Source organism: Physeter macrocephalus, chromosome 8, assembly GCF_002837175.3.
Source record: "Physeter macrocephalus isolate SW-GA chromosome 8, ASM283717v5, whole genome shotgun sequence".
In the NCBI taxonomy this organism is placed as follows: domain Eukaryota; kingdom Metazoa; phylum Chordata; class Mammalia; order Artiodactyla; family Physeteridae; genus Physeter; species Physeter macrocephalus.
In genome coordinates this window covers 1,834,973-1,861,553 of record NC_041221.1, presented here as the reverse complement: position 1 = coordinate 1,861,553, position 26,581 = coordinate 1,834,973, and the positions used below count along the sequence as shown (strand labels likewise).

The window sequence follows — 26,581 nt, the reverse complement described above, 5'->3', positions numbered from 1 at the left end:
CAACCTAAATGCCCATCGACAGACGAATGGATAGAGAAGATGTGGTACATATATACAATAGAATATTACTCAGCCATAAAAAGGAACGAAATTGGGTCATTTGTTGAGACGTGGATGGATCTAGAGACTGTCATACAGAGCGAAGTAAGTCAGAAAGCGGAAAACAATATTGTATATTAACGCATATATGTGGAACCTAGAAAAATAGTACAGATGAAGCGGTTTGCAGGGCAGAAATTGAGGCACAGATGTAGAGAACAAATGTGGGGACACCAAGGGAGTAAAGCCGTGGTGGGGTGGTGGTGGTGGTGTGATGAATTGGGCAATTGGGATTGACATGTATACAATGATGTGTATAAAATTGATAACTAATGAGAATCTGCTGTATAAAAAAATAAATAAAATTAAATTAAAACGTTAAAAAAAAGATTCTAAGAGTTTTCTGAACCATACTATCAAGACTAAAGGACTTAAGGGGAAAATGTGCCCATCTTGTTAATGCTGCTTAATAAAATATTTACTACTCTCCAAAAAATATATAATAATAATAATGTATACAATGATCTCATTTTTATAAAGAAAAATTAGGTAATATTTGGTACTTATTGAGATGTTAATATATGATTGCTTTCTTCAATGGTAATGAGACATGATTCCTAGAATAAGAGGGGGAGTCAAAAAAGCTTTTTTTTTTTCTTTAATACATGATTTCTCATCAATATTCAGCCTGTTTGGTCTTTACACGCAGAACTATGCATGAAGATTGGTTTTTCCAAATGTGTCTAGAACAGTAGCAGGATGTATCCTCCACTAGTTAGGGTAGTCATCAGAAAGACTTTCCTGCTGTGCAGCTGTCTCTGCAAGTTAAATGAGTGAATATCCTAAAAAACGGGCATTCGCATTCGTCAGACCCTCCTCATTACCTTCTCTTAGAACAGATGCTGTGTGCCCTTGCTGACATCCAATTTCAACACTCTTGCTTCATTTGGTATTCTAAGAGGCATTTAAAAAATTCTCTAATAGAAAAAAAAAAGTTAGTCTGCAGGTGTTACATTTTCTCCTCTCACAAAGTCTTCTATCTCCTGGGAGAAGGACATACACATCTTGGAGCGGCATGCTAATCAACAACAGAAAATTGACACAGATGTTCATCTGTTTAAATGAAGCAGAAAAACATAGCTCAATATGATGACAGTAGGTCTTTATTCCCAGAGGGATATTCCTTATGGCCTGAGATATAATGATGTTTGTAAATTGATTTAAAAATTGTGAATTTGTTTGGAAACTCTATACAGTCATTAAAATAATCTAGAAAAGATTGAATGATAAATAAATATAAATAAAAATAAATATTGATAAAAAACTGTGTAATAATTTTCAAAGGTGTTAAATAATTTCAAATATGTTAAAATTAAAAAAAAAATTTAAGTACAGCAAGGATATACATCATACTATCAACATTGAATATTGTAAGGTGATGTCAATGTGTAAAGGTTTTAATTCGTTTTTGTTTATTTTCCATTTTTGTAAAATAAATCTCTAGTATTTTACTAATTTTAAATTATATCATTTAAGACAAAGTACTTGTAAATCAGTCTTAAATGTTTATTTGAATTAAAATTAAAACATACCACACCAGGAAGAAGAACGATGGTCTCATTCACCTCAGTGAGGTCCTTCCTACTAATACCATACCAGTTTCTCAGTCGATGTAATCTGAGTTCAACAAAATGGATGTCAGCTTTTACTCATTTATTTATTTTTCTTATAATTATGTTCCTCGGGAGTTTTAAGTTCAGAAATATTTAGATACTAAAATGTATATGTTCCACATATTCTCTTTCCCTCCCTTATTTCATAAGAAATAATAAGTTGAAAATAAGGAATTTTATTTAATGAAGTAAAAATGAAGTTAATTATATTTTTTCTAATTTAATTCTTAATTCATGACTTTTCTAGAAAGTCAGTTATAGCCTTTTTACCTTGTATTTCTGAAACATTGCAAAGAAGTTGATTAATATGAAAAAAAGACACAGTAATGATTTCTGTTCCATAGCCTCTTCATCTGAAGCCACAAGTTTATTTTCTGTTTTCCAAATGATTGCAAACAATAAATTTACCCAATATTTTGCACTATGTAGCACAGGTCTCCATATTTCCATCCTCCACTGACAGCTTTCCCCTTTGTCCACAACCTGCACTTGAATCCAATGACACAGTTGGTTTTTTTTTTTTAAATACACTAACATACTATTTCTTGTAACAATTTCTGTTATTAGTCAGCTTTCCCGAGGTGACGATTTCAACAACACAGCACATTACAAAAACAAATCATAATTTCTCTCTCACCTTACAGGTTTGGGTCAGCTGCTCTGGGTCTGCTTCTTCATGTTTTCTCATTCTGGGATCTAAGTAGAAGGAAGGACACTTTTTGAGAACATTTTTGTTACAAAGGAAAGAAAAACAGAATCACTGGCAAAACTTGTCTCTGAAACAGAGGGTTCACATGTGATGTAAATTACAGGGGCTCATATTCCTTGACCAAACACATCACATGACAAACCCAGCGTCAGTGGAATTGGGAATGTAGAATCCTTTTACAGAGGCGGGGAGAGAGAATACATGAGAACAATAATACAGTTTATCACACTGCAACTTTCTGGGCTGTCATTGATGCTGATCTGGTGAAAGTTTCATCCAAATACACTTGCACTGTGGTGAGGTATTTGTCTACACAGAAGCTTCACTAGTGTCCACTTACAGAGCAAACATCCCAGTCATCTGAGCCTCCAGTTCTCCTCAGTCTGTTCCCTGCTTCCTCCCTTGTAATTTATTTTCCTGCTGCTCCCTTCTCTTCTAGATCATTCTACTCTGACTTTTGGTGTTCAAACACACTTCCCAATGTTAGTAATATGCAAAATTTTAGGTTAGTGAGAGGAAAAGGGTGGTACTCTTTTTTTTTTTTAAGTGGTACTCCCTTACATAAAGGTGATTTTTAGCGTACCTTTACATGATGACTTCAGAAAAATATCTGGCAGTTGCTCCAATTTCCATCTTCATAAGTGGTTAGTAGAGTAAACTTCCAGACATGTTACGATCATGTCTGGTCCAAAGGAGTGTGTTGGGGGAAAAACCTAAGTATTTCAATTCTTAATTTCTCCGGAGAGGAGGAAGTGATATCATCTGTAATAAAAATACAAAGCAAAATAAACAAAAGAAAGGAAAGTGGGAATCATATACCTGAGCAGATGTGAATTTGAACCATCACTCTTCTATTTACTGCTTATGTGATTTCTGACCAATTAATCAATCTTTTCTGCCTCAGTTATTTGATATGCTACATTGGGATATGTCTGTCTCTTTGGATTTTGTGACATTTTAATGAGATAAGATACAAATTAGTGCCCAACAAATGTTAGTTCCCCAATAATTCTGAACATCAATAAAGGTTGTTAATAAGTTCAAAGCCAGTGGAATAGTGAGATTCATTGTACCTGATGTGTCAGCTCTACCAGCATCACTTATGTGCCAATTGATAGATCAGTTTAGATTTGATACATCACCAGTGGGAGAATAACATAGAGCTACAGTTTTGTGGGATGTACAAAAAGCTATGCTACAGATTCTATATTTGTAAAAACATAGTGCACATATATGTCTTATGTCTCACATGTCCTACTTCTTAAATCAAAAGATTGTTTTTCTTTTTTTGACAGAATTAGCTGCCTTGTCATTGAGGCTGCTGAAGACGATGACAGGCTGAAAGTGCTCAATGATAAATTCCAGCAAAGCCTTACAGCGTGGATGCCTCTGGAGGGAAAGTTGTTTTCAGGACAGAACTATACCTAGTAAAATTTGATGACGTAAATATAGTAACTAGGTGGAAAAGAAATCTGTACTCTGACCAGAATGTTAGAATCAGAAGAAATATTTCTTTAAGAAGTTAACAGAAAATGACTAGAGTAAAATGACTGAACAAATATGTGATGATAATTATATTTATCTTGATCTTGGACATTTTTTTGGTCAATTATTAGTCACTTTCAAATACTAAAAAATGATTTTTATTTTTAAAGAAAATTGTCTTGTTTTTATAAAAACCGTAAAACAATATTTCTCTGGTTATTTTTATGTAAATATACTTAAAGCTTACTGAAGTGTCTAAGCTGTTCAAACACTGCTACCCAAATACCTGCTTCTTGTTTTCCTCCTGGTAGTAAGATCTAGGAGCAAGAGGTAATACTTTTATCTAAACGCATTATTATCCAGATGAAAAATTACCATAACACACTCACATCAATAACAATGATGTCTCTGACTGACATGGTATTTGTCAGCATTACTGGATTCCTAAATAAATTATATGTATATCACTACCACATAAAAGATATTGGCCATTTTGGTCTTCGATCTATTCTTAAATGTCTGGAAAGATTAGCTCACATGGGTAGAATTCATGCCAACTAATCAATACCTGTTAAAATGTATAAGAGGGGAGATTAATCTATTGATTGTGGAACAATTTTGGTCCTGAGAGAACAAAACTGTTTGTCAGATTATCCTTTGAATGTCTCCCCTTACACCTCCAAAAAAACATGTGCTCTAAGCTGTAAACTGATTCTTAGATATTATTAACAAAGTGCTCAGAATGGGGTTAGTAGTTTACATGTAATGATGTGAAAATTGGTGATGGATTAAAATTTGGAATCTAAGTGATTATGACCTTTAACTAAGGAAAATAATCTCATCGTAGGCATATTATTGGACTAGCAGAATTTTACCATAGAAACTAGTTAATATGAGTTATCAAATATAAATTCTCTTTGCCTAAAAACATTCTGAGAAATTAATAATTTTTATGAAAATTTATTCATTCATACATCCATCAATTCATTCATTCATTCAGCAAATATTTAAGCTACATGTAAACAATGAAATTAGAACACTACCTAACACCATACACAAAAATAAACTCCAAATGGATTAAAGGCTAAAATGTAAGACCAGACAAAATAAAACTCTTAGAGGAAAACATAAGAAAAACACTCTTTAACATAAACCACAGCAAGATGTTTTTTGACCCACCTCCGAGAGTAATGGAAATAAAAACAAAAATAACAAATGGGACCTAATGAAACTTCAAAGCTATTGTACAGCAAAGGAAACCATAAACAAGACGAAAAGAAAACCTTCAGAATGGGAAAAAGTGTTTGTGAATGAAACAACAGACAAAGGATTAATCTCCAAAATATACAAACAGAACATGGAGCTCAATATCAAAAAAACAAACAATTCAATTAAAAAATGGGTGGAAGACTTAAATAGACATTTTACCAAAGAAGATATATAGATGGGCAAGAGGCACATGAAAAGATGCTCAACTTCACAATTATTAGAGAAATGAAAATCAAAACTGCCATGAGGTATCACCTCATGCTGGTCAAAATGGCTATTATCAAAAAATCTAGAAACAATAAATGCTGAAAAAGGTGTGGTGAAAAGGGAACCCTCCTGCACTGTTGATGGGAATGTAAATTGATACAACCAATATGGAGAACAGTATAGAGGTTTCTTAAAAAACTAAAAATGGAACTACCATATGACCCAGCAATCCCACTACTGGGCCTATACCCTGAGAAAACCATAATTCAAAAAGAGTCATGTACCAAAATGTTCATTGCAGCTCTATTTACAATAGCCAGGACATGGAACCAACCTAAATGTCTACTGACAGATGAATGGATAAAGAAGATGTGGCACATATATACAATGGAATATTACTCAGCCATAAAAAGAAACAAAACTGAGTTATTTGTAGTGAGGTGGATGGATCTAGAGTAGGTCATACAGAGTGAAGTAAGTCAGAAAGAGAAAAACAAATACCGTATGCTAACACATATATCTGGAATTAAAAAAAAATAGTACTGATGAACCTAATGGTGGGGCAGGAATAAAGACGTAGACATAGAGAATGGACTTAAGGATATGGGGTGGGGAGGGGGAAGCTAGGGCGAAGTGAAAGTAGCATCGACATATACACACTATCGAATGTAAAATAGATAGCTAGTGGGAAGGAGCAGCATAGCACAGGGAGATTGCTTTACGATGACATAGACAGGTGGGATAGGGAGGGTGGGAGGGATGCTCAAGAGGGAGGGGATATGGGGATATATGTATACATATGGCTGATTCACTTTGTTGTACAACAGAAACTAACACAGTATTATGAAGCAATTATATTCCAATAAAGATTTATTAAGAAAAAGAATCTATTCATTCATCCATCCATTCATCCATCAATTCATTCAGCAAATATTTAAGTATTTACTATGTGTCAGACAACCTGTGAGACAATGGGGTAGAGGGATGGGTAATACAGGATCTGTGCCCTGAAGTAGCTCATAGTTTCTCATGTGATACAAGAAATTAAGTAAATAGTCATAATAGGATATTGTCATCTTAGGATGTCAGGATGATACAAAGTGGACATACTGAACTCTTTAAAGTAAGGAAATCTAAAAAGAGAGGGGATATATGTATATGTATAACCGATTCACTTTGCTGTACAGAAGAAACTAACACAGCATTGTAAAGCAACTATACTCCTACAAAAATCAATAAAAAAAGAAAGATTTCTTGATATAAACTGGTGGAAAGCAAGCAAAAGTTTTGTAACCAACATAAACATTTCTCAGTAAAGGTACATAATATAAGAGCAAAGTAATCTTAATTTTAATGAGCATGCAGACCTCATGTTGCCTAAAGAAATATATTAATGATATTTTTTCCCATTCATTGTCTGTAGAATATAAAAGTGTTCTTGCTTTATATCCCCTTTATGAATGGATATAAAAGGTCTTGTGTAGACAGCTCTTAGAGGAACCTTATACTCTTGAAACCATGAGCTACTATAGCAACTACCATGGTGTCCTGAGCTGTGGCTATGTATGTGGATGTGACTATGGCTACAGTGGGTATAGATACAGCTGCTCTGAGTCATGCAACTTTGGAACATATTGGTCGTATGAATTCTACTTAACGTCTTATAGTGTAGCTTATACCTTTGGACTTATCACTGAACCTATGATTTTACTTTAAGTTATTTTATATCTTTTGATTTATGTTTAGTTTAAACAATGGCAAATTTATTCTCATCTACAACATGCAAAACTTCAGAATGTCAACTTCATCCACTAGATTGGACAAACTCAATGGATAACTTCCATTATATTTAGAATGTAGCATTTTACTCTTATGTAACCTTCATATATTGAAATAATTTTATATTAATAGCCAATGTAGAAAATTTTTGATCTTATTTTTCATCAAATATAATCTGATTTTGACATCAAGACAAGTTTCTTTCATTGATATTTACATCTGTGGTTTTGTGATTGGGTGAAAAATATTTTCTTTTAATAGTAAATTTTATAAATGATGAGGATAGCCTAAACAAAGAATCTGTATCTGACTTTTTTTTTTCTTTTGTGCCTAGTACTTAGGTACTTGGTCTTTACTATAAGTTTTTCAATTGTTGTTTATTGGAGACTTTGGAGCATATAATCACTCACCTCAGAATGTCAAATATGATTATTGATTGATTGGTAAATAGATGCAAGGAAGTTAATATTATAAACTCTAAGTTTATCAGTGAGAAAGATGGTTTAAAGAGAAAACTAAGGATTCCTTCTTCCCTTTCTTCCTTCACCAAATACTGGGGACTTTCAAAATTCTTATTCTGTACTAATTTGAAGCAATGGAAGTAGGAAGAAAAGATCATGGCCCATCATGTCAGAGCAGATATTAGGTTAAGTGCTCCAAGTGCCTGAGCAGAAGCAGGTCCAAGATGGAATTCAAGAGTCAGAACTTTCTAATTGCTATGAACCAATCAGAACAACTGTTCCTGAATCTCACCAAACAGGGTATTAACTTCCCTTCCTTTGGGTAATTTCTTAATCTGAATAATCTGATATAACAAAGCACCCCACATCTCAGTGATCTCATTCATCCTAACTATGCTAAATACCATCTTCATGCCCTTGAATTTGTTTTTTCTTCCCAGCCCAGATCTCTCACTTGAAACCCAGACTCAGACTCATATATCCAATTATCTATATAAATCTTGGATGTCTCATAGTCACTGGAATATGTCTAAAATTAATCTTCTCATCTTCCTCTGCCTCAGAAAAATTTGGTCTACTCACAACTTTTCCCATATCAATTAATGACATACCCATATTTTCAGGGCAAACGCTTTTGAGTTCCTTGACTCTCTCTCTCTGTCTCAAAGCCTGCATCCAATCTATCAAAAATTTATGTTGACTCTACTTTCAGTGCATACCAAGAATCTAACCATTTCTTGACACTTCTCCACTATAACCTGAGTCTTTGTTTAAGTCACACATAGTAGATGCTTTTAGTGTTCCGCCCTTATTTCCTTGGATCTCTTTGAAAATTGCCATGCAAAAAGCCCCCTTGAATGCTTTCACCCCTCAACAGTCAACTCCTGTTTATTTGTTGGAGGTTGTTGAAATCTACGCTCCCTACTCACATGGAGAGCTAGACCTGCCTGGGAATTTATGCACTCTTCTTAACCCCTACAGGAAGCCTGGACTAATAACTGGTGATGAAAGATATAAATCATGCAAGATCATGCACTCCTTGGTTCTAAATACTCAACTAGCTACTCATCTCATTCAGGGTAAAAGCCAGATTCCTCCAATGGCCTCTAAAATGCCTCCATTTTTTGCCTCTCAACACCCTTCTCCCCTGTGGTATTTCTCTGAATCTTTCCCCATCAGTGCCTTAGTGCTTGCTGTGCCTTCTAACTGGAGTGCTCTTTTCTCAAATATCAGCACAGTTTGCTTCCTCACTTTCTCTGACAGTTGTCTCAAAATTTCCTTCCCTGTGAGACTTCCCTGACTACTCTACTGAAAACTTCAACTTCCTTGCTGCACTCTCTAAGCCCCTTCTGTACAACTTTTTCCTTTATATAATTCATCATCATCTGATATATTTGTTCTCACCTAGAAGAATGTATGCTCCTTGAGGACAGGGACTTTTGTCTCCTGATTTCTTTTCCATAAAATGATCCCCCAAGCTTCAAGCAAGACCTTATAGTTTATGCACAATATATATTTGTTGAATGAATAAATGTGAGAATGAATGAATTTAAAGCTACCATAATTTACTAATTTTGTATTATTTCATGTTGGAGGGTTGACCTCAGTTCTCATGGGAAGAATTTTGACATCTTCATCTATCTATTACAACTCTTTTGTCTGTTCACATTTACATATCTGGGTAGCCCAGGACCCTGGTAGGGTCTGTCTTTTAGTTGTGTGCTCTTGATCTATTTATTTATTTTTATTTTATTTTTGTGATATTTATTTATTTTATAAATTATTTTAAAAACATCTTTATTGGAGTATAATTGCTTTACAATGGTGTGTTAATTTCTGCTTTATAACAAAATGAATCAGTTATACATATACATATATCCCCATATTTCTTCCCTCTTGCATCTCCCTCCCTTCCTCCCACCCTCCTTATCCCACCCCTCTAGGTGGTCACAAAGCACTGAGCTGATCTCCCTGTGCTATGTGGTTGCTTCCAACTAGCTATCTATTTTACATTTGGTAGTGTATATATATCCATGACACTCTCTCACTTTGTAGCAGCTTACCTTTCCCCCTCCCTAATAGAGCTGCAATGAACATTGTGGTACATGACTCTTTTTGAATTATGGTTTTCTCATGGTATATGCCCAGTAGTGGGATTGCTGTGTCGTATGGTAGTTATATTTTTAGTTTCTGAAGGAACATCCATTTTGTTCTCCATAGTGGCTGTATCAATTTACATACCCACCAACAGTGCAAAAGGGTTCCCTTTTCTCCACACCCTCTCCAGCATTTATAGTCTGTAGATTTTTTGCTGATGGCCATTCTAACCTGTGTGAGATGATATCTCATTGTAGTTTTGATTTGCATTTCTCTAATGATTAATGATGTTGAGGATTCTTTCATGTGCTTGTTGGCAATTTGTATATCTTCTTTGGAGAAATGTCTATTTAGGTCTTCTGCCCATTTTTGGATTGGGTTGCTTTGTTTTTTTGATATTGAGCTGCATGAGTTGCTTGTATGGAGATTCATCCTTTGTCAGTTGCTTCATATGCAAATATTTTCTCCCATTCTAAAGGTTGTCTTTTCGTCTTGTTTATGGTTTCCTTTGCACTGCAAAAGTTTTAAGTTTCATTAGGTCCCATTTGTTTATTTTTGTTTCTATTTCCATTTCTCTAGGAGGTGGGTCAAAAAGGATCTTGCTGTGATTTATGTCATAGTGTGTTCTGCCTATGTTTTCCAAGATAAGGTGACCATATATGCGTGGGTTTATCTCTGGGCTTTCTATCCTGTTCCATTGATCTATATTTCTTTTTTTGTGCCAGTACCATACTGTCTTAATTACTGTAGCTTTGTAGTGTAGTCTGAAATCAGGGAGCCTGATTCGATCTATTTAATGAAATTTTTTTAAAGTATAGTTGACTTACAATATTATATTAGTTTCATGTGTACAACATAGTGCTTCAATAGTTTTATAGATTATACTTCATTTAAAGTTATTATAAAATATTGGCTATATTCCCTGTGCTGTATAATGTATGGTTGTAGCTTATTTCCTTTATACACAGTTATTTTTATCTCTTAATCTCCTACCACTATCTTGCCCCTACCCCATTCCCCTCCTCCCTGGTAACAAGTAGTTTGCTCTCTAAGCAAATATTCCATCTGAACTCATCATATGCCAGCTGCTTAAATAGCATCCTCACATGCTGTGCATACATCCAGCTGAGAGAATTATCTAGGAGAACATTACCTTTACCTTGGTAAATGAATATCTTTTCTTCTTCTGTCAATTAAGACTTTTAGGTGAATACTTTCTATATGCACCAACCTTACTAATGATATGTATGTTTTTTATGTTTAAGAGGAGCATTCCCTTACATTTTGCACAATAGAAGCCAAAACTTAATGAGTGCTTATGCGGTAAGAACTACCGTACTAATTTCCTTACTCTTTCTTTTTGTTCTCATAACAATCCTGTAAGGTACGTACTATTAACCCTTGTCCCATTATTTAATTTATGATATTTTACATAATTTAGATCATTGAAATCATATTATGATTTTTTTATACTCCTTTGGTTAATTAGCATTTTACCACTAGGGATTTCATTTGGCATTAAAAGGCCTTATAAATATTGTTTTTAATTATGGCATAGTGGTCCATAACATTAATATACTTTTCCCTTATTGTAATTTTCCTCTATCTTACTATTTCTCTATTATTGAACATTTAAGTGGTTTCCCTTTTTTTTTTCTTATTGTAAATACAACTGTGATAAAAGTCTTTGTGCATATGCTGTTATCCTTGTTTTGTGTCTTATCCTTAGGTTGAAATCTTATGATTATTACATGTACTGTACAGCTTTTGGAGTCTTTTGGTTGCTTTGCTTTCTAGGAATGATCCATGACTTTGGTTCTATGTTTTCTGGTAGCTGTCATAGAAATTAATTATATGATTTTGTGTCTATAGGATAAAAATAAATCTGCTTCTCAAATGATATTGTGTCTGGTCCTGAGATCTGAGAAAACATACTTCCATGAGAGTTCATAATATACAGTACAATGAAGTAAATGATATCTACACAGTAAAGAGAATTTCATGTGAGAATGCAAAGTCCTTGAAGTCAGGTTTTATTTTTTTCCATAATTATAAGAATAAACTTCAGAAAACTGGTTCTTACCAGAATTCTCAACAATGGCAGATGGCATAACTACAAAGAACACATTAGTAAGTTAATCCTATTGTGGTTGGAGAAAATGTCATAGTCCAGTTATTTTAAGTCTTCTACTTTGAATTGATCCCATGATATGTATTAGAGAGTTCTACATAAAAAATGAGCATAACACTGAAGGATCCTGTATGAATTTTGTTTCTCTCACTAAGTTCAGACAACTACTTTATCCCACTGATTCTAGGTGAAATTTCTGGAAGAGTACCAGGAATTCAGGAATTCTATTTATGTTCTGGCTGAGTGGAAAGCCATGTGGTTCAACAGTTAGCTATGTTAACAGTAGAATTTTATGAAAGTCACTGTCACCTGTTATAGGTTTTTTTTCCTTTATTTAAGAATATGAGGATTGCATTCATGATACTTCAATACTGTAGACTTTGGATCAATCTGTTTTTTGATCTTTTAGGAAAGATCTAAAGGAAAATCAAAATTGTCAACTGCACCCATGTTGCCAATTCAGTTTATATTTTACTTTTATATTAATGTTTATATGAGAACCATCTCAGGCTGCCAGGATACTGACTTGGGAGACATTGTCTTAGTTACAGTGTAAACATCATCTAAGTAATAGAATATAAGGAGACATTTCAAACATTTAAAATAAAAGGTGAGGTAGTCCTGACGGATAGTTTACGGGGTTAAAAAATGGTAAAGAGAGACAAAATAAACTTCATCAATTAAATGAAGACAGCAGTTGCAAAGCTAAATACAATATTTACCTACTAATACATCAAAGGAAAACCCTGTAATAATAGGAGCAGAAACAATCTGCAGTTACCAAGAAGATGAGGTAGTGGGCTGCCTTCCTGAGGCATGCACAAGGGCCATTGCAGTAATGGATCATACATGTCTTCATGCTCATCTGTCTAGGGAAGCCCATAATATTGCATAATAAATTCATTAAAATGGGCTAGGTCAATATGTTTCCGGAGTACAAGAGGTAAGTGGTCTATCCCCAGGTATATGTTAACAAAAATAATTTCATTATGTAATTGATTCTTCTTAGCTCACAGAGGACAGAGAGAAGTATCTAGAATCTACCAAAGAAAAAAAGTCAAATCACCAGAAGTCTCCTAGGAAAATATTAATTGTCCTGATAAATTTATCCCTCTTCAAAGTCTAGCTCTTCAGCTTATAGGCTCAGTTAGATGGTTTGGTGCAGTTACTATATTGAGAGTAAATCCATTTCTCAGGGACCGGTGAACATTAACAAGTTCAGGTGGGTCATCTATAAAACCTATAGCCAACTCATTCATATACGAAAAGAAATAATTGTTGCTGGAAATGTAATACTTAAGTGTGCTTGATTTGAGAATTCTCCTCATACTTAACCTACGTGGAAATCTGAATTATAATCTGATCATTTTATTAATTTACAGAGACCAATTACTGTTACAGGGAAATGGAAATAGCAAAAGCCCATTTTATCTCCACATCACCTCTATTTTATATGGGGAATGGAATCATAATGAGAAGCCAATTTGTTAATTTACCCTGAGAAATCACTGTTAGAATGGCCAAAAGACTTAAACTCAATATAATCAGCTTACTCTTTTCCTGTAAGGAATGGTAAGACTGAACATAATTAAAAAGTTGTTTTCTGGGTCAAGAATCAGAACACAGGGAGTTACATAAACTGAATGTTTAATGACATAAAACTAAGATAACAATAAATTCATTATACAGTGTATTTAATCATCCTAATGTGACTAGAAGTACTTGAAGTCCCATATTAAGGTCACTTTTGCCTTGAAGAATACTTGTGTCCCTCAATGTAACTCTGACATACCAGAGAACCTCACTAAAGCTTTGATAGCCCCTATCAAATCATATCAAAGTGAATACTTTGACTCTGCTCGGTGAACTGTTTGCACTCTATGCCTGGGAAACTAGTCAAGACTTTCCTTTATTATTATAATAAGACTCCAGTAGGAAGCTTGTAAAAAAAATGAGATAAATTTCCCTTCTAATAATTTTGACTTTGGTTTTCAAATAGTTGATCTACTTACCCCTTTCTGTAAGTAATTATGTAACTCAAAAAATTGACTGCTACATATATAGGAGAATTACTATCTTACTTTTTTTCTATGGGTGAAGGGAAATTGGAAATAGTAAGAATAATGTTTTTACTAGTTAAAGAAATTCTTCAATATCTCAATAATTTAGAAATTTGACTGTCCCACACTAGGCCATAAGATGTATGGCCTATGAAATCATCTAACTCAGCTTTTATTAACTTCATGTGCCTCGAGTTCGTTACTGGCTGTCTGTCCGTACATCTCTTGCAACTATATTTAAAATGCTGTGTTCATATACTTTTTTTTGTGACAATAATAACAATTTTCAGTGGTTTGGTACATTGAAGGATACATAACCTCCAGAACTTTATGACACTATCTAAGGTATTATTACTTTATTGTTCCAAACATAGTATTTATCTAATCGGTAATATTTCTAGCAAATTTGGAGTATACTGCCACTAGGTGGCAGTAGTGATCACCCGCTTTAAACACGAAAAAGGTAACTCTATATTAAAGAAAAGATAGCCAGAACTATAAAAGGCAAAACAGAATGAAAACAAGTGCTGCAAAAGTCTTATGAAATAAAGTATAAATGAAAAGTATTACATAGTCTAAATGTATTACTACACATTGATAAGATTGCAATTGGTAATAAAGTTACAACAGCTATAGTCAACAGTGAGCCAAGTAATAGAGCTTGAAATAATAGGAAGGGAAATATTAGAAATAAGCAAATTTAAGAGAAACATAACTGGTGTTAGATAATTTATTGTAAAATTATAAATTTAGGAAAGATTATGTATAGAAAAATAATTGACATAGATGAAACAAAAAATACAATTGATGCTATAGGAAAATAGTAATGTTTTTAATTATAGGTTCTTTTTAACGTATTTGTTGAATATTTAGAAAAACCGTAAGCATATTAATGTTTCCGAAAAAGCTCAATAATTTACAAAAATAATAAATTTTGCTTGTATTGTCAACTCATGATGCTAGAAAACTAGAGATTAACTTAACAAAAACTTTACTGAAATATGTACTTTAAATAAATAATGTGTTAAAAAAATAAGAGAATAAAACATTTAGAAAATGAGACCTGCATATGAAAATCTAAATTTGTATCTCAACATATAAAATGAAACATATGCAGAGCTTTAAATGTTCAGGACTTAGCAAGACATATTTGTATAGTTCAAAAGTTAGGAAAAGGCTAAAAAGGCAATTACAAAATATGTAAGAAGAAATAATAAAAATCAAAGCAAATGCTAAAAAATTAGAGTATAGAAGATTTGTAGGGATAATAAATTGATCAGTAGTTTGGAAAAATCAAGAAAATAGGAAAAAACCTCATGATGTAAATGTTGTGTCTGTGTGTGTGTGTGTTTCTTGTGTAATGAAATTAAACATGAGCAAGAAGATATAACATAACAACAGAAGGGTTTTTTTCCCTTCAAATAATAGTACAACAGCATTCAGGTTGCATGCTAAGAAATTGTAAATATCTGAATAACAGTCATGTTTTATTCCATAAATACTTCAAAAAGGAATGGACAATTTAATGTGATCAATAATTATGAAAGCAAGTAAAAATATTCCCAATAAATATTTCCAAAGTATTTTTTTCTAGATGTTCAAAGATCAGATAGACCAACATGAAAATACATTTTGTAAAGTTAACATTATTTTTGTACTTAAAAAGTATACCACAAAAGGTGATTAAAATTCAGTTATATGAATAATACTTTGTATTTGTAAAATTCCTAAATAAAACACTAAGAAATAAGCATAATGATAAATTGGACTTTTTATTGTATTCTCATAAACTATTAATTCTAATGATGGTGCCATGTTGTTTTCTTTTCCATATTTTTATTTTTATTTTTTTATTTTTTTAAATTTATTTTTATTTTATTTTTTTTTGTGGTATGCTGGCCTTCCTCTGCCGTGGCCTCTCCCGTTGCGGAGCACAGGCTCCGGACGCGCAGGCTCAGCGACCATGGCTCACGGGCCCAGCCGCTCCGCGGCATGTGGGATCCTCCCAGACCGGGGCGCGAACCCGGTTCCCCTGCATCGGCAGGCGGACGCGCAACCACTGCGCCACCAGGGAAGCCCCCATATTTTTATATCTACTGAAAGAGTTCTAATGTGGAAAACTTTATTTAGATAAATATTAAGATAATTTTGGAAAGTTCACCAAATATCACTCTGTGATATTGATTAGGATCCTATTATTTTTATGAATTAAAATGGAAAGATAGTGATCATTTCTGTATTTTATATTCTCTTACAATGGATGGCATAAATCTTCATTCATTCAAGTCTTCTATATCCTTCCATAAAGTTTTTCACCAGCGTTATGCACATTTCATGAAAAATCGTTTTCTCTATTTGATATTGTTATTGAAATTGGAATAAGCTATCATCCAATTATACTTTCTAAAAGGCTTTGTTCATATGCCTGAAAGTCTTTGAGTAATGTTTATTTTATAACTTTCCATATAATTTTTACTCTCAAAAATAGTTGATTTGATTTTCTTGTGTTTCCCAAATGTGTCCATATGATAAATTTTATAATGATATTGACATTCCACTATATCATCTCTCAGTTTATTTTCTTTTCCCGGTGCATTGACATCCTCTACATAAAGATGACCAATAACAGTGGTAATTGTGGAAATCCTTGCCTTATTCCAGTGTTCATTCACAATGTATAAACATGGTTTTAATACTGATAATGCAGTTTAATAGTACATTAAATTGAAGCAATCTTCTTGGACAACAAAAAAATGAAGGATTAGCTTCCCTTTAGCAATATGTTCATAGAGTTATTTAATAAAAAAGATATATCTTTACCTTTTTCAATTATTATCACTATTGGAATTGTGTCAAGAAAAGGATCTAGATTTTTAATATCAGATGTTTTTAAAAATATCCATCCATAGAAAATTATTGTGTTTTGCCTCTAATAATTCTGTCTCATAAAAACCCTGATCCTTTCCATGGTAAATAGAGCTTTCCTGCCATATTCATACCATTAGTCTTTATACCATCATCATTCTTTATACTATCAGCAACAACTAGATAGAAGTGGAAACATTTTATTAACAAAAATAGCATAGTAATTGGATATTGTATATGGCAATAAAGGAACAAACAAACCAAAAAAACCCCCAAAAAACTATTGGACTATTTTGCCAGGCAGGACTCAATGAGAATGTAGCATTATTTATTATTTTTATACATTTACAATCCCTTGTCTAGAACTTAAAATATCATTGACTCTTCACATTGTATTATTGACGTTTTATGTGATCTTCGCAGTATTGGATAAATACTTCTTAATGTGTCTTTTCCTGAACATAGGATTTGACTAGGAGCTATTGAGGAAATCAGTTAAATCAGTATAAGTGATTAATTAACAAAGGAGAAGTGTATTTTAGATCTCACTATACTAAAAATACCCCTCAATATACACATTTTATTCTATAGACCTCAAATAATGCATGTGTTACACTAACTATAACACACAGAGGTGCTGTACACACACAAAAATTATATACATACTTACTTTTTACTGGAAAACATGTTGTAGATGTCTCATGTTTAAGAAATGCTGATGCTTATAAAAGTGAACACCATATAACCACATAAAAACATACAAACCAGTAAGAATGACAGTGCTATAAATTAGCCTAAAAACATTATTTACAATCAAATGTCAAAATCAATCCTGTCAAAAAAGTAAAACAAAGCAAAAGCAGTATTTATCTAAACATTTGTTTTCTCTGCCAAAACAAACGTCACGAAAATGTTGGTGATTAAACGATAGGATCTCATGGTGACCTGGAGTCTCTGTGCATCTGTGTTTCAAGTCTGTAGAGGGGTGATGTTCTTATTTCAAGGCAAGCTTAAATAATATGTGTGGCTTTCAAGCTATGCAAACTCATGACGCTTGGTAACAGAGATGAAGTATGGCAATTTTTTTTTTATTGCTAAATGTATATGATATACCTTCAGGAATTTATGAGGCAGCAGTAAAGGAATTCCAGCATTAATGGGTGTGGGCCTCCCCTCTAAATGAACACGTGGTCTTCGTGCAAATTAGCTGATGAAATGCAGGGCATGGTGTCTTGTGGTTTGTCACACCTACTACAGGGGTGTATAAAAGGCTCCAAGGAAGCAGAGAAGTTCATATTCTGCAAGCAAAAGCTTTGTTCTCACCTACATCTTCAACTATTGACAAGATGAGCTATTACTACGGCAACTACTATGGCCGTCTGGGCTATGGCCTTGATGGCTTGGGCTATGGATGTGGCTATGGCCATGGCTATGGCCGTGGCTATGGTGGCTACAGATACGTCTTCTACCGCCCGTGTTACTATGGAAGATATTGCTCCTCTGGCTTTTACTGAGAAACCTTGCATTCAACCTCACACGTGACTGAGAACTTTCAGCCAATTCTCTTCTTCTTGATTCTACCGTCTGGACACTTCATTCCATTGGTGCCTCTCTCAGAAGAAATTATCATGAGCCAATCCTAGGTCACCTTGATAGATGTTCAGATTTCATCATACCAGGACTGACTTGATAAAAATCATCTGAACTTGCAATTCTAATTTGGGGCAGTGGGGTGGATTTACAGTTTGGGTAATAATTCTCCTTTTGGATGCATACTTTGGCAGAACTCTCATTCCAAATTGTTCACGTGAGATCTGTGAAAATGTACTTTCATTAAACTTACTTTGGCTGGCATTTTAAATGTGTCCTAGTTGTCTGTCCTTCATAAATAGGATTTCTATACATACGGGCATTGAGCATGAGTTTATGCGTGTGTCTGTCTGCGATCTGTGTGTGTGTACTTCATGAAAGCTCCGACAGTGGCGTTGTACCTGTAATTCTATGTAACCATGAGGGTAGAGAGACTGTCCAGCAATTCTTTTCACATTTTGTTAAGAGTATATCAACGAAGCAGCTGCAGCTGCTCTTAACCAGCCTCATATCTTCACAGTGGGATCGTTATGCCACATTATTGCATCATTTGCCAGCGTTGTATTCTACGTCCTGCTGTCTTTTGTTGTTTCCAAGCAGGACCTAACTCTGTTGTATTGTTGGAAACTGTGTTCTTAATGGATTTCTTCTACTGAGGCTGTTTTTTTTGGCTTCACTTAAACAACAATTGAAGGATCTCAAACAACCTTCAGAATCACAGAGTAATTGGTTTGCTAAGTTGCCATCCTTGCCTTCAGGTACATAGGGCTGTAAGTTATATTTGGATACATGTCTCAGCAAGTCCTTGAATGGAGTGCCCAAAGAGACACTTGTCATACTGTAGAACTTTGCTCCTCAAAATGTCCTACCTTGGGCTTCCCTGGTGGCGCAGTGGTTGAGAGTCCGCCTGCCAATGCAGGGGACACGGGTTAGTGTCCCGGTCTGGGAAGATCCCACATGCCGCGGAGCGGCTGGGCCCGTGAGCCATGGCCGCTGAGCCCGCGCATCCGGAGCTGCGCAACGGGAGAGGTCACAACAGTGAGAGGCCCGCGTACAGCAAAAAAAAAAAAATGTCCTACCTTGATTAGGTTTACTCCCTTGATAATCAAACTAATTATACTGAGGTAATTCGGTTGGTGATTCTATTTAAAGGACCAGAAGTCCCAGTGTATGGTGTGTGGATGTGTTAATAATCATTTCTGTTTCTAGGCTTCCAGAACTGCTTGCATTGTCCTTGGCTGTTCTGTTTACCTATTCTTTGTATCTCCCGGTGGTATCTTCACCTTTTATTCAACTTGCTTCATTGGTAATAAAACCCTACAAAAACGGAGATTGTATGGAACTCTATTGCCTCTCTGAAGTACTTTTTTTTTCAGTTATCAGGAAGAAATTTATTTTAAGATGTCTTTGAATGAATGACAGCTTTTGAAAGACAACTGCATTCAAGCTATAACCACAAAATCAAGTAGGTCAACAATTGACCTACTTGTATATTAATATATGACAGTGACATCCTTAGCTTTGGAGTTTATAAACCAAACCGATCAAAGACAGAATACATGAAATCCAGAAAAAAAGGGGGAGAAATCCTGAAAGATGCTATATTTAATTTCTTTCAAGAACATAGGATGATCATGACAAACGAAGCAGTGTCTCTGCTTACGAAAAAATATTGATAATGCATGCCTTCAGCTGTTGACACACAAAATAGTAGGAACAGACATTGGTAACAAATTTTAGACATGAGGTAGAGCATGTCACATGCAGTACAAGTTCAAGGGGCCAATACCAAAGTTTTTGTGAACTGTACAAAATAATTATACATTAGCCCATATTTCAAAATATTATTAGATGAACTAGTGTTGGACATCTAAGAAAAAGGCTGGTAATTGTCAACAAGAGCTTTAACTTATTAATTTTGTTGTGCTTGGTGATGCCACACTGACACCTCCCATGACAGATATAATCATGCATTTATTCAACCCAAGAGTAATTATCATCACATTGTGCCCAATCTGTACTAAGTATAAGCGGTAGAAAGACATAAAAAAGTTTCCAGGGATATTGACGAACTTACTGGTCAGATGGAAATTCAGATAATAAATATATGATTACAATTCTCTGTACTGACTTTTAGAAAGATTTATGTATTGGGAGCAATTGGGCCCCATAGGTGGGGCATTCAATTAAGTCTGTGTGGTCAGTGAAAGTTCCCCCAAAAAAGATACTGCCCAAGCTTAGTATTAAAGAAATATACCAGAAGGGAGGATTTAGAATGTGTTGGGCATAGTGTTTGTGTTAGCCTGATTCTTTCAGCAGTTTGTTTCCCCATAATCAATAACTAGATGCAGTTTTCTCTAGTAGACATGTACTTATTCATTTTCAGGAGAGTTTCATTTAGAAACTAGAAATTGGAAGGTGGAGTTAGATTGCCTGGGAAGCTCTTCCAACTTCATAGGTGATAACCATCATCAAAAATAATGGTAGCAGTTATCTAGGAATTGCTGCAAGTGGGAATATGAAATCGAAGAGAGATAACTTAGAAGAATCAGTGCCCTGGTTTTTAGCCATTATAAGTCTAAAGAAGATTAAAGTTCTAGAACCAATTGTATCAGAAAGGCATTAGTTTGATGGTCATAGATTTTAATCAGGAATATACTGCTTTAGGCTTTCATTGGATTCTCTTTAAGTGAAATATCACTTAAGGATATTCTTACTTAGTAAAGAATATTGTATTTTCCGGGCTTCCCTGGTGGCGCAGTGGTTGAGAATCTGCCTGCCAATGCAGGGGACACGGGTTCCAGCCCTGGTCTGGGAAGATCCCACATGCCGCGGAGCAACTGGGCCCGTGTGCCACAACTACTGAGCCTGCGCGTCTGGAACCTGTGCTCCGCAACAAGAGAGGCCATGATAGTGAGAGGCCCGCGCACCGCGATGAAGAGTGGCCCCCACTTGCCACAACTAGAGAAAAAGCCCTCGCACAGAAACGAAGACCCAACACAGCCAAAAATATATATATATACATAAATTAAAAAAAAAGAATATTGTATTTTCAAAGCACTTTCCTATGTTTTCTTCAGTAATATTTACAACAGCTTTTGGATTTACACAGCCATTTTGATCCCAGTTTTCAAAATAAGTTTTAACAAACTATCCAATGTAACATTAAATGACATAACCAGACCAAAAGCTAAATTGTTTAACTTTGGTTTACTGATCTGTACAGAGGAGAAAACTTTCTTTGGGTAAAGAACAGTGTACTCATTTGAAGTTTGACAGATGGAATGTGGCATTAAAGCAGTACTGATTTTGTAGCTATGCTAAAAGTCAGAAAACAGGTCCTTAGAAGCTCAACCTCTAATACATTTACTTTTGAAATTAATAATAATGTGCATAATATTCCAAATTTACCATGATATTATTTTCTCAATTCTTCTTGAACCCCTTCTGAATTGTAAATGTGTGACAAGACTTAGATGATGAAGTTTAGGACTATTGCTATGACTTAATTTTAGGAATTTGAGTGTTAAAAGCATTCAGGATAGAAAGGTTAAGATACTATATTAGTTTTCTATGGCTGCTTAACAATAACCATACATTTATCAAGTTAAAACAGCATCCATTTCTTTGCTCTCACTTCTGTGGGGGGGAACTTGGTCAAGGTGTACCTGGGTTCTCTGCACAGAGTATCCTAAAGCTGAAATAAGGGGATCAACTGGGCTGAGTTCTTGTCTGGAGGTTCTGGGGAAGAGTCTGTTCCCAAGCTCATACTGGGGTGGACAGAATCCAGTTCCTATGTTTGTAGGATTGGGTCCCCATTTCTATACTGACTATCAGCTAAAGGCTACTCTGAGTAAGTAGAGGTCACTTCCATGCCTGGCCACATGGGCCCCTCCACCTTCAAGCCAGCAAAGACATGTCATATCCTCACGCTCTGAGCCTATGACTTCTTATTCTTCTACCAGCCAGAGCAAACTCTGCTCTTATAGGGATCTTATGATTAAGTTAGGCCCAACCAGATGATCTCCCTTTCTTAACTGGGTCATATGAAATAGCCTGATCACAGGAGTAAAACTCATTATATTCACAGTGTTGGGAGCACTGCAGGGTGTGTACACCAGGAAAGAGGATGGTTTTTGGAGCCAGCTTAACATGCTGCCTAACCAAGAGACATGTTCTCATACTACCCTGAATAACCACCTCCCACCCGATTCAGAGCAACCCCAAAGCCCTGCTATGACCTCCTTAGGTACTTGTGTAAAATTATTTCTTAAATGGTGCTGCTAAGAGTGCTTTCAGTACCATCTGCCTGCCATGCTCTTCCCTCAGGTAGCCCTACATGGCTCATGTTCTCACCTTTCCAGTCTTCACATAAAAGACACTTATTTAGGATGGGCCTTCCCTAACAATCTATCTACAACTTCAGTTCCCCCATTGGTCATTGCCTATCTCCCACCTCTGCTTTATAATTTGTCCTTAGCAGTTACCACTATCACTATGTAACATACTCTTTTGATTGATTGCCTGATTGCTGGGTCATTTGCCCTACTCCCCACTAGAAAGTAAGCTTCTGGAATACAGGGCTCTTGTCAGCTTTGTTTACTACTGTGAAATATCTTTTCCAGTGCCTAAAAAAGTATAGAGCACAAAGTAGCCATTCGGTAAATATTTGGTGAATGACTAAATTAAGTCTGTTTTTGTTGATGGTCTATCTCCCCCAGTAAAATGTTAGCCCCCTGGGGATGGGGGATTTGTTTTTCTTTTTACTACTTTGTTTCCAAGATAAGTAGGTAAATGTTCTCTATTATTTGTTGAAGGAATGACAATTAATTTGAATTTGGAGGAAGCAGAAAAAGAAGCTGGACTCAGATATAAATCCAGGTTTCTGGTTTTGATAGCTGGCGATTTTTGAAGTTGTGAGCCAACATAGAAACAGTAAGGAAGAGAGAAACAAAACAAAACAAAACAAAACCATTGACCACATGGTGGGTGAAAGGGAAGATGATTGGTGTTTTTTGTCTTTAAAAAATTTTTCACATATTGAATTTGAGGTAAGTTTCAAAGAGAGTAAGTGTGCTGATGGGAGAGAGAAGGTGGGGAGTTGCCAGTTACTGTCTGATGGTGACTGCTGTGGGAAATGAAGAGGTGGTAGGCAAGAGTGAGAGAATAGGAGAGTGAGAAGGTGTTCTAAAAGACAGACAGATCTTGGCATGACTGTGGGTATAGGGGAAGGTCCAATAAACATAGGTTTATGGGCAGAGTTGAGTATTCATTTGGGATGAGAGGAAACATATTTGTGATGTAGCTAATCTTCAGAGTTTTACGAGGTGATGATTCTTTTTTCAGCTATGCAGAGTAAATGCAAAGTAATTAATTTGCTAATATATTTCATTACTTATGTTTATTAATATAATTTTTTAAATTTAAATATAAGGTGTGCATGTATGTGATAAACAATAATTTTCAGCCAGTACTAAGACGTGAAACTCCCTGTACTATTATTCTAGTCATACACATAGAAGTTCCTAAAAATACTGTGGATTGTATGAAGGGAAAAAGGATAAGAGGTCACATTTGGTAAGTTATACTACTGGTATTCTTTGAAGCAGGGAGTAAGAGGGTGCATTATTCAGTGATGTATACTCAAGGTATATCAAGGTATAGCCTGTGTCTGAACCGCACTGGGCACTCAGTAAATGTTTCCAGAGGGACAATTTACAATTTCATGAGATGCAACACAAACCCGAGGAGAGAAGTGTGTTTTTAATATAAGTCTCACTGACATTTTGAAGAGAAAGATAAATAAAGAAATAGGAAGATAATGAAAACTATTAAAAATATCATATTAAAATAGAACACATAGATAAAAGATAAAACACAGTTTTCAAGTGCAGAAGGATGAAGCAGCAGGAGAAGTTTCTGATTAACAGAAACAAATCATTTTGTTTCTGTCAAATCACTTGAAAATATCAAGAGCTAACAATGAAAAAGCAAGATGGTCTTGATATAGAGAGGTAGAACCACAAATCTGGAATCACACCGTGCTCTGTAGACATTTAGCTAAAGGACAATAACCCAGTCTTCCAACAAGTCAATATCCCATGATTATGTTCCAGACTATACCACAGTCAAGACAACTGCCCAGACCTCCAAAGACAGCTCCTTGTTTATTTCATTTTCCATTCATTTTTTTCACACAAAGTCCACTAGTTACATAATACTTGTATATCAATGCTTTAATATCTCAACCTATGCTAGAATGTAGCCTCCATGAAGTTCATGGACTAGTTTTCCTTTTTTACCCTGAGTATATTAATGCCTGAGAAATAGTGATCACTAGGTAAATATTTGTTGAATGCATTAACCCCAAAGGGTTGCGCAGGCTGCCTTCAGCAGGCTAACAACTCCCTTAGATATTTCTAAATGCCAATATTACATTAATCAATACTCATGATGGGGTTTCTATACAATTAAGAAAAGCTAAGCTATGAGTAGCATGCTTTGTTTTATTAAGTCAACTAAAGTAGATTTAAAACAAAATATTTAAAACATTTATTTTTTATGTCTTTTTAAAAGCAATTATATTTTTCTTAAATAGGTTAAGTATTTCTTGTTTAAACGTTTGAGTTTTCTCTGAAGTTGTTCTCCTTCTGAAGGTCAAACAACTTTACCCTCACCTGGCAATAGAGACAGTATCCTGTATGAACCACTTAGTGAGCTCAAAAAACACAGATTCTTGAGCCAGAAAACTGGTTTTGAAGCTCCTCTCAGCCACTGATTAGCTGTGTGAACTTGCACAGATAATTAAGCAGGAGAGTAATAGTACTACAAAGGATTGTTTTGAGTTTGAGTTCAACACATGTAAAGAACTTCAGATAGCAGAGGACTTCCCTGGCAGTCCAGTGGTTAGGACTTTGCCTTCCAATGCAGGGGGTGTGAGTTCGATCCCTGGTCAGGGAGCTAAGATCCCACATTCCTCGGGGCCAAAAAAACAAAACAGAAACAAATTGTAACAAATTCAATAAAAAGACTTTAAAAATGGTCCACATCAAAAAAAAAAATCTTAAAAGAAAAAAACTTCAGATAGTGCCTGGCTCTTATCAATTGCTTATTAAATATTATCTATTATCATAGTTTATTTTAAAAATGAAAGTATACATGGCACACGAGGTCTAGAAGCAACCTATCTGGTTGTTTTCCAATCAATGTGTCGTTTACATGTGTACTCTCCATCGAGAGCCATCCAAAAAAATTCCTTTTTCTGGATCACCAAAGATCTGTGGCAATTTTTAAATTGCTTACAAGTTCTTGCACTTACTTTGCAGCTCTTGGAGGTACAACGATGGGAAAAAGAAAGCTTATGTATTATTACCTTGACAAATTGGCTGATGCCCAGAGTCTACTGAGTTGAAAGACATTTTGAGGGAATTGGATTTTCTCCTTAGCCATTACAGTTTGTTCAATTTTTCCACAGTTGTTTCAAAACCACAGAATAAGACTGACTTTTATATGAATATAGTTAAAAAGCATATATGGATTAAAGACAAAATAAATCACTGTTATAAGAAATAAAATGATTCCTAAACATGGATATTTGTCAAAATCTTAAGATGTGAGGGCAGTAGTATCTCACAAAAACAAAAGACTGGAAAGAGTGTCTTTCTACAGGAACCAGTGTGTCATAGAGTGAATGGGGGAGAGTTTGGTCCCTTCTGTGCCGGGTAGGAGGCAGTGCGGGCTGAGAATGAGAAGAGGAGGCAGATAACTTGGTGTTTCATGTACAGACAAAATTTAGGGCTGGAGGTTTGCTTCTCTTTTAGGAGTTGAAGTAGAAGAACATAGGAAGTAATTCCTAGGTTGAATCGCATGAGAACCTCCGTTATTGAGGATAAAGCAAAATGGCTGAGCTTATCGGGTTATGACCAGGACCAAAGACAATAGTCTTTTAAAAAATTTACCGTAAATTTTATTGAAACTAAATTCTTCCAGATAAAGTAGATTCAAATAGAGCAGTTCTTTACCGCTAATAATTCCCTTCAATTTGCAGTTTGCAAAGTTCCATCAATATAGAAATATATAAACACCTAATCACACTGTACTCTTCATTAACTGGTAGGGGAAACCAGTGTAGTAAGTGTAAAGGAAGTTCAAAAATCATCAATACTCTTTTTGATATTCAACTATTTTGAGCTTTTTTTTTTTTTTTTTTTTTTTTT

General features: G+C 34.9%; 1 protein-coding gene across 1 annotated transcript in view; it reads left to right on the top strand.

Moving 5' to 3' along the window:
• The first annotated feature begins 18,146 nt into the window (after positions 1–18,146).
• The window catches only part of LOC102975728 (cuticle protein 64-like), a 9,938-nt gene continuing 1,503 nt past the window's right edge, over positions 18,147–26,581 (top strand). The window contains exon 1 of the mRNA XM_007126476.1: positions 18,147–18,313. Coding sequence (XP_007126538.1) covers positions 18,147–18,313 — 167 coding nt within the window. The remainder of the gene's footprint in view (positions 18,314–26,581) is intronic.